At 42.0% G+C, this 8915-nt stretch overlaps 1 protein-coding gene across 2 annotated transcripts in view; it reads right to left on the bottom strand.

Annotated features, from left to right (window-relative positions):
- Positions 1-36: 36 nt before the first annotated feature.
- The window catches only part of LOC118734029 (maestro heat-like repeat-containing protein family member 1), a 145886-nt gene continuing 137007 nt past the window's right edge, over positions 37-8915 (bottom strand). For both annotated transcript variants that reach the window (XM_036463718.1, XM_036463717.1), the window contains exons 9-13: positions 1642-2330; positions 1267-1585; positions 1077-1211; positions 918-1020; positions 37-859 (exon numbers count right to left, since the gene is read on the bottom strand). In XM_036463718.1, coding sequence (XP_036319611.1) covers positions 717-859; positions 918-1020; positions 1077-1211; positions 1267-1585; positions 1642-2330 — 1389 coding nt within the window. In that variant the 3' untranslated portion in view covers positions 37-716. The remainder of the gene's footprint in view (positions 860-917; positions 1021-1076; positions 1212-1266; positions 1586-1641; positions 2331-8915) is intronic.

Raw genomic sequence — 8915 nt, 5'->3', positions numbered from 1 at the left:
TGGATCATGAAGAAATTAACGGTACTCTTAAATTTTTATATGAGAATCGAAGTCGGTTTTGTTTTTTGCTTAAAACTGACTTGTCTTATGCTTCCTTAAATATATTTTGATGTTCAAATAAAGCTGAAATTAAAGTTATCCTCCATATGATTTGTGAATTGAGCACAACCAAGTTGTCAACTGTAACATACGACAAAGTGTGAGTAAATAAAATTAGCAATAAATGTTGCAGATTTTGTGTAATTTTTTTAATAATAAATTCCAATATTTCCTTAAGCTAGAAACAGCATATACAATTTTCAAAGGAATCTACCATCACGTTTTCGAGAAAACAGACTTTAAACTTCAATCGCGATTTCCCAAAAGTCGTCAAATGTAACATACGACAATCATTTGTTCAAAGTACGTATGTATATACCAGTATACGAAAAAGTCCCATATAGTAAAGATTATTCTAGTTTTCTATAATCACATTGACACGCATTCACAGTGCTATTTAATATAATATACTTTAAGGTACACTGCATTTTCAAAATTCTACTAGCCTTATTCATAAAAAATAAAGTAGCTTTATAAATTGAAAAATGTATGAAAACGTCATTTTATAAAGCTTTTTATACCTACTTTATTTTTTTGTGAATAAGGCCATATGCTCTTATTCGCTTTAAAAAAAATCACTACCGATTTCTAGCTGAAGTGCCAACGGTTTTTTCCTTTCAAATGTCTCCAAAGAAATAGCCCAATGCCGTGGCTGCCTTAACACGAACAAAATGATTTTCGTCTTTTAGTAGAGCGGCCAGTTTATTTCCCACGGACTCGGTTTGCGTATTCCGTTCCGGCAGGAAGTTGTGGAGTATACCTGTCAAGAGTTGAGGTAATTATATCATATTTGATTCAAATACCAATTAGCGATTCACCTATTACAATCGCAGCGCTGCCCCGCACCTCTGCCCATTGGCTACGCAATTTCGGTATTGCCGAGTCAATGAAGTCCTGTATAAAATCTGGCAAATCCATAGCCTGAAAACAAAACCGTATCTTAAGAAAAAACTCCAGTACAATATCAACTTGCTTACAATTAATTTAACAAAGTCGACTATAAAAACGCCATAGTTCAACTGTCCATGGTCGATTAGATGCCGTTGTGCCATTTCATTCACTTTTGGTGCATTCAACAAGCCACAAACCTTTCGTAAAGTACCTTTGCATGCCTGAAAATGTTTAAGTTGACATCGAACATAGTAGGTCTAACAAAATCCATCTCACTCTAATTATTGTGGCATCTCCCTCACTCAAATGCAGCAAAATTGGAAATAGGTTTGCAATTAATTGCTCCCGCAGCGCCTCTGTAGAGGAAGCATTCGGCGAAATGCTGCCATTGGCATCGTGTGCCTTTTTCGACTCACATAGATCGCCAAAGAGAATAATGGACGCTTCGCGTATCTCGATTGAATAGCTGCCGAAAAATGGCCGAATACGTATCGCCAACGAGACATGAAATGATTCTAGACGATCACTGGGCAATGTCTGTAAAATGCGTGCTAGCCCGCGCATGCTTTCGAGTGGAATATTTATAAGGCAGTCACTGCAATGAAAATGCACAAGTTTTTAAAATTCCCAACTGATTAAAATGGTACTCACCTAGCAGTGTCATCAATGCCTTTCAACAGTGCGGTCACTGCGGTTTCCGTATACTTTTCGATATCGTGTTCAGTCAGACTTCCCACGTATCCTAAACCTTGTATGCTTATTCCACGCACAATGGCATTAGGATCACTCAGCGCCGAGCTTAAGTGTAGCATAATCACTGAAGAAATTTCTCCGCATGGTTTCAGCGGCACAAGACGTGAGAACAAACCCACTGCTGCAATCCGTTGACCATCATATGGTGATGCAACATATTTGCTAAGCGCAGTGACGACCTGTTTCATAGTGCTCGATGAGATTTGCAATTGATTCACTAGCCCAATAGCAATTGGTGTTAGCAATTCAATGTAGTTTTTCAGATCGGTACTGCTGGCCAATTGGGTGTGCACTGTTAGCACGGTAGCGATTTGTTCCATTTCTAGATTGCCGAGGAATGCTTGAAAAGTTTCCAATACAATTTGACAGGGATTCAACTTAACTAGATCCTTGTTCGGGACAAAGCCAAACTTCGATTTGGTCGTTGAGGCGACCGTGGATAGTGAGCTGCTCGAGGCGGCGACTCCCTGTTGAGTTGGCGAGTTGCTGCGCTGACTGCCTGCGTGCACAGGTGGCGCTAAGTTCGTGTAGGTGGCCAAAGATGTTAACAGCATGGTAAAGAGTTCAGGGAATTTTTTGTTTAGTTCCTGGAGAGATTTATAAAAAAATATAAATATGAATTACAAATATAGAAATCTTTGGGCCCGTGCTACTTTTTCTCAACTGGTCGAGAGGCATCAAACCTATCTTGTTTTGGTTTTTTTTTCAAAACTGAGAATTTCAAAAGTGCAATTCAAATTGTTACTGTAAGAAAGCGGCTCATTCGCGATTGAACCTCGGGTGTGTTTGGACGTGTTCTGCGCAATATTATAATTTGTGACTTTGGCTTGGCGCTTTTGCAATTGTGTGTGCAGTATTAATATAATTCAGTTTTTTTAATTCTTGTGTGCTACCAAGTGTAGCTAGCTTGACTACTCAATGCCATTTTGTGCTCCGCTTTTGGCGATTAGAGGAAGTTTAATTACGTTCTGGTCAACTAAGCACCACAAATCAAATTGGAGATACATTTTTGGGTAAGTGATTTTGCTTTCCCTGAGGCTGTGAAAATTTTTTGTTTTTGGATAGTGGTCCCCTAATCCGAAAGACTGCTTTGGACGGCAGCAAAAAAAGTAAAAGCCGTTATGGCGTCGTCGACATCACTGTCGAGGGCGTCATTGGCCGAAGATTTTGATGCCCTCTCTAATGCCAATGTTGCCAGAGGCAAGAGGCTCAAGAGAGACAGTCTTGAAAAAATTGTTAAACTATTAAAGAATAATGATATTGAAAAAATTAAGAGATTTTGGGTTGGGCGGTGAAGAAAATAAAGAAATAACTAACGGCAAAAATTGTGAGGTTATAAATGTGGACATGTGTGGTAGTGACATGGCGGTTGAAGTCAACGTCGACGCAGCTAACGGGAGTGCAACGGGCACTCAAGAACCGCAGTGGACGAAGCTACAGACTGCACAGAACACTGCACTCAGGACAGCGACAGGATGCCTCCTGATGTCGCCCGAACACCATCTTCACGGCGAGGCGCAAATGCTCCCCGTAAAGGAGCACAACATCATGCTCTGCAAGCAGTTCCTGGTCGGGAGCCACAGAAGTGGCTACCCAAACAGACAGCTGCTTGCAGAGGAGCCCTCGCCTAGGCACGTCAGGAGGCATCTATATGAACTGACGGACGAAGTCCAGAGGTTCATCAAGCAACCTCTGGACCCGACAGCTTACCGACTGGCCCTGAACGGCATTCACAGGGAGTCAGTCTCGAGTTATGTAGACTCTAGACCTGGGAATGCCGTCTAGGCATACCGCCCCCGGACACAGACGAGACGGAGCTTCATCTGCCTCGGGAGACGCGAACTACACTAGCACAACTTCGCTCCGGCTACTGCAGCAGGTTAAACTCCTACCTGAGTAGATTGAATGAGGATGTGCCAAATGAGTGTACGGCATGCGGAGAGACGCCACATGACTCGAAACATCTCTTCGCATGCCCGGAAAACCCGACAACCCTAACGGCCTTGTCCCTGTGGACCAACCCCGCAGAAGCTGCACGCTTCCTAGGGCTGCCGTTAGTGGAACTTGACGACAACGACTGAGATACCAACCGACCTGAGCGGGGTTGTTGTAGCCGCTACAACAACTACAACAACAACCGCTAACCATGAATAGTGGTGATTTCAGCGTACAGTGACTGCAAAAAGTAATCGTAACGACCCCTTACAACTATGACAGTGTACCCGCAAATTTCTCGGGCGTATACTTGGTTTTGGAGATACCTCGCAATGGTAGATACCTTGCAATGGACTAACTATTTAATTAAATTAAACACCTACGTTTCAAAGACATAGAACTTATTTGCGCAATAGGGAAAAGTTTGTACAAGGTTACGTTTAAAAACGGCCAATAATGTTCTGTTAAGTACAAAGTTAAGCGAGCTAGGGCTTATGGCATTTGTTCCGAGGTCGGCTCTTGAAACGTATGGTGTGGTAAGAGGCATACCTACAAGCAAGGGATTGCCCAAGTACATAATAGGTGCAATCCCGTATTCCCCGGACTAAAACTAGTAAAACTGTAAAAAAAAAAAATAAAAAATCTTCACTAAAATCTGACTGATTTTGACTATTTCTGACTAGTCCGGACTCGTACGGGATCGCAACTAATACTAGATTACACCAAACTTAATGTCGACTTTTTCATCCCCCTTAAAGCATTGCCTAAACTGTGGAAGGCTTGGCCACACAGTTCGCGTGCAAATCGAAGAAGAGGTGCACTAAATGTGGACTTGACCAAAGCGAAGAAGGTTCGTGCAAGAAAGTGTATTCTGTGTGGAGGTGTCGACCACATCTCGTCCGATAAACGAAAATGCGCCACCTGGGAAAGGCAACAAAACATCAACTATGTTAGGGCCGCCAAAAAGATGTCTCGACGCGAGACAATAAAAACATATTTCGACAACAGGGAAAATCAATTCGACCTACATATTAGCAACGAAGGAAGCAGACTTCCCCAAACTAGTTGACGAGGAAGAGACCACTAAAGACAGGGATGTGAACATCAACAAAAGACTGACTAGGCTTAAATTTAATGTTGTAGCACGCAGAGGCAGGCAAGAGGCCTCCAAAGAGTCCAGATCAGCCCAAAGAAGGGTAGAAAGAAAAACAAGAACTGAGTCCTCGTCTGTACTCCACAAGCCCGAATACCTAAAGGGGAAAGTATCCGAGCTTGAAAGGTTAGTAACAGATATGTTCAAAATCCTCCCAAACAATATGCGCAGATGAGCGGTTAAGCGGCTCACTTAAAGAAATCTCCAAACTCAGGCAAAAATACGACTCAATAAAAATACGAGAGGACTTAGAGGCAATTAGTGGCGGCTCCCCGCTACTCCCCTAATCACAACCCAAAGAAATTACTGCAATACAATTTCCAGTCATTGAAGGCTAATATAAATACAATCGAATTTTATTTAAATACTTACAATTTTGACATTGCTTGTTTAAGCGAAATTTTCACCTCTAGCGAACTAGCACAGGAATAAAACTCATTTTAATATCATAGAAAAAATAGAGACGATGGATATGGCGGGGTGGCCATAATTCTTAATAAAAGAATAAAATTTATACATCTTATAGTACAAACAAAGAACTTGAAACCAAACCTTACCATATATGCAGTATATTTTCCTCAGACCATTCTCAGAGCCGTTCAAAGACGAAGTTTTGAGGCTTCTCACATTTCTTGAAAAATATGAAAATGTCATGATCCTGGGAGAATTCAATGCCAAAGGTAAGGCATGGGGTGACCAGATTACCTCTTGTCGTGGTAACAACTTACACAAAATTATATCCAACTTTAGCTTCATTGCTCTAAATGACGGTTCGCACACCTTCAAAAGCAATGCAATGGCCGTATATGGCTCAGTACTCGATCTCGTCAACTAACTGCAGCGTACCCTTATCATGGAGAACTGACCTGGTTACTATTGGAGGCAGTCACCACATACCCATAATTATAGAATCCACTGCAGTTCATATCACAGCAGTGAAATTCCTAGCTAAATACAAACTTATAGAAAGCCTTCAACAAATTAACGTAGAACCCGACATTAATGAGATACACCACAAGCTTGAGGAAGAGGTCAGGGCCGCCACCTATACGATCTCAAACAATAGAACTCACAAGATGTGGTGAAATGACTCACTAGCGAAACTGTTTAGATTCAAGAAGATTGCGTATAAGAAGTGCAGGACTCACCCCACCCCCGAAAACTTTCAAATATACATTGATATTGAGGAAAAGTGGAAAGATCATCAACAGTGTCATCAAGAAGAGGGTAGTAAACCAACTGGAAGAAAGGTCCGCACTTCCCAGGCACTCCTTTGCATACAGAGTCACAAGTGTCGAGGGTACAGAGTCCCGCTCTCTTCAACAGACATCAGCAACGCTTACGATTGTGTGAATGTTTTGAAGCTAAGAACGATGATGATTGAGGAAGGAGATTTGCAATGGCCTGTCACAGGGCAGTTGTCTTTCCCCCCTTTACACCAAGAGATTACATTCCGTAGAAGACAGCATGGCCACATTGTATCAATTTGCTGACAATTTTGTACTTTTGTCATTCCATAGTGACCATGATCAGGCAGCCACGAACGTTCAACACAAGATAAATAGCTTCCACACACTTTGTAATAACTTAAATCTCTCCTTTAACCCCGAAAAAACCAAGATCCTGCATGTCTGCAAAGGTAGCAAAAAGACTTTCAACCAAGCACTTCAACAGGTACAAAATCTAAAATTTCTAGGTAGACATATCAGTCCATCCATGGCAATCAGCGAGCACCACAAAGATACATTTAATAAATCTCAAAACAACTCCTAACTTTTCAAATGTCTAACCTCTGTAAAAGCGGGTCTACTGCCTCCAAGTGAACGGGCCAAATGACTCACAGCCAAAGAAATCATTAGCAATCTCACCTCAGAAGTAACATTCAAAGCACTACTGTATGACAGCCCGAGAGCAAACTCCATCTATAGCCTAGTCTTAAACGAATTCAGATATGTCTTTGACGGCCTTATCGTGGTCTGTAGCACGATACCACACAATAATTTAAACGTAGTAATGAAAACCCTACCAGACAAAAAAGACAACATCTCAGGCGAAATGATTAGGTCCATTTACAACTCATTGGTACAAGATTATGAACGTGAGAATTTTAAGACTTTTTCACAGACGCATCAGTGTCTGATTCCACTACTGGCATAACTAATGTGACCAACCGTACTTCTCTCAGAAGTACAGTACTTCTTTTTTCGCTCTTGTACTTCGTACTTCGAAGTACAGTCAAATGTACTTCTTTGCGATATTTTGTACTTCAGGAGGGAGATTCTATAACCAGTTAGCGACATTTTTGGGATCGCTTCGACGCAAAAACATTTATATCATGTGTCAAAAAGTGCGATAGCTATTCGAAAATTGTCGCTAACTCGTTACAGAATCTCCCCCCAGGTTCTGTACTACTCCGATCGTCCGGACGATCGCCACATGGCCTGGGCGATAACCATTAAAGTCGCCGGGGGCCGATGGCATCATACCTGCGCAGCTGCAAAGGACTCTGAAGGTGTCGCGCAATTGGTTGGCTATTTATGTGAACGTGGAGGGTAGTCAGTCTTGCGGTCATCCCAAAGGCAGGAAAAGGCTCTCATGTTTCCCCTAGGGATTTTAGGCTTATCAGACTCTTCGTTTTTGCTAAAAACGCTAGAAAGAGTGATAGACCTGTACATAAGAAACGCGATTCCTCGTGACTGTCTTTCAAGAGCTCAATATGCTCATTGCAAGAAAAGGTCGGTGAATACCGCCCTGCACACATTGGTAAAGTGGCCAGAGGAAGCCTTCACGCATGAAAGTTATGCAGTAGAGCCTTTTTCGATATCGAGGGGGCCTTCAACAATGTCACTCCAGAGGCAATAGTCAAGTATATTCATAATCTGGGGTTGAAACCAACCTAATAAGCTTACTTCGTGACAGAACTGTCGCGGCGGAGTGGGGGAGTGTCTGCACTCAGTGCAGAGTCAAAAGAAACACTCCACAAGGTGGTGTTCTCTCTCTGCTCTGAATTGCGGTTGTGGACGACCTTCTAAAGGAACTGGAAAAAGTGGATTGTCGGGTGATGATGTGGAACTTTTGGTTAAGGGACGATTTCTACAGAAAAAAGGAAAAGAAGACGTTCCTCTGCTGCAGAATATGTTTTTATAGGGCACTTTAAAACGCGTTACGTCTCAAGAGCTAGTGATGGGGGTTCTGGCAGGCTATTGTGCTATTGGTATTCATGCGGTGAGACTAGTAATTTCGACTGATCCTTTTGTTTCAGATGTCAAGAAGAAGATGAAGTGGAATCATGTCCACACTTTCTTTTCGACTGTCCAACGTTCGCGAGCCTAAGATGGAAGCAAATGGGCTCTCAGGGATCGAAATTAGCCGCATTCGGAAATTTCGTAACCGGCTCGCGGCGTTAACTTAACAACCTAACCTGTACTTCTTTGAGCTATGAAATAGTTGGTCACATTAGGCATAGCCATATACAATTACTCTAACAATACAGAGCATGCACACAAACTGCCCTTTAAAGCTTCCTCCTCGTTTGGAGAATCGCTAGCGATACTACGAGCACTAGAAATAGCCAAGGAGTCACAATATGACAGAATTGCCATTTTCACAGATAGCCTCATTGCCTGCCAACTGCTGACGAAGGGAAAAATGCATAACCATATCATTTTAGCGATCCATAATATGGTTACTAGAGGTGGGCGATCTCGTGGCTTTTGAGGAACAACGTTATTTGTGACTGTGACTTTGCAGTCAAAGTGATTTTCATCAGTGACTGTGACAAAAACACTAACAACAAAGTTGCAAAACAGAAATCTTTTACCGAGTGAACTAAGGGCATTATTCATTTATTTGACATCGCTGACTATTTTTGTCGTTTGTTCTGACCATTCACACGCATTTCTAATGGTGAAGTTCTAATATCCAACAACAACATTAATCAGATTTTAGTCTTAAATAACCTGTCATTATAAGGAAATAATTGCGACTTCTACTTTATCACAGTCACAGTTCGTAGCAGCGGCTGTGACTGTGGAAGGCGCAAAAACAAAACATCATTGGCACTGTTCCTTTGTCACAGTCTGTC

Source organism: Rhagoletis pomonella, unplaced genomic scaffold (assembly GCF_013731165.1).
Source record: "Rhagoletis pomonella isolate Grant_MI unplaced genomic scaffold, Rhpom_1.0 Rhpom_scaffold_00002, whole genome shotgun sequence".
In the NCBI taxonomy this organism is placed as follows: domain Eukaryota; kingdom Metazoa; phylum Arthropoda; class Insecta; order Diptera; family Tephritidae; genus Rhagoletis; species Rhagoletis pomonella.
Note: the sequence above shows the minus strand (reverse complement) of the source record. Positions and strands in the feature narration are given on the sequence as shown.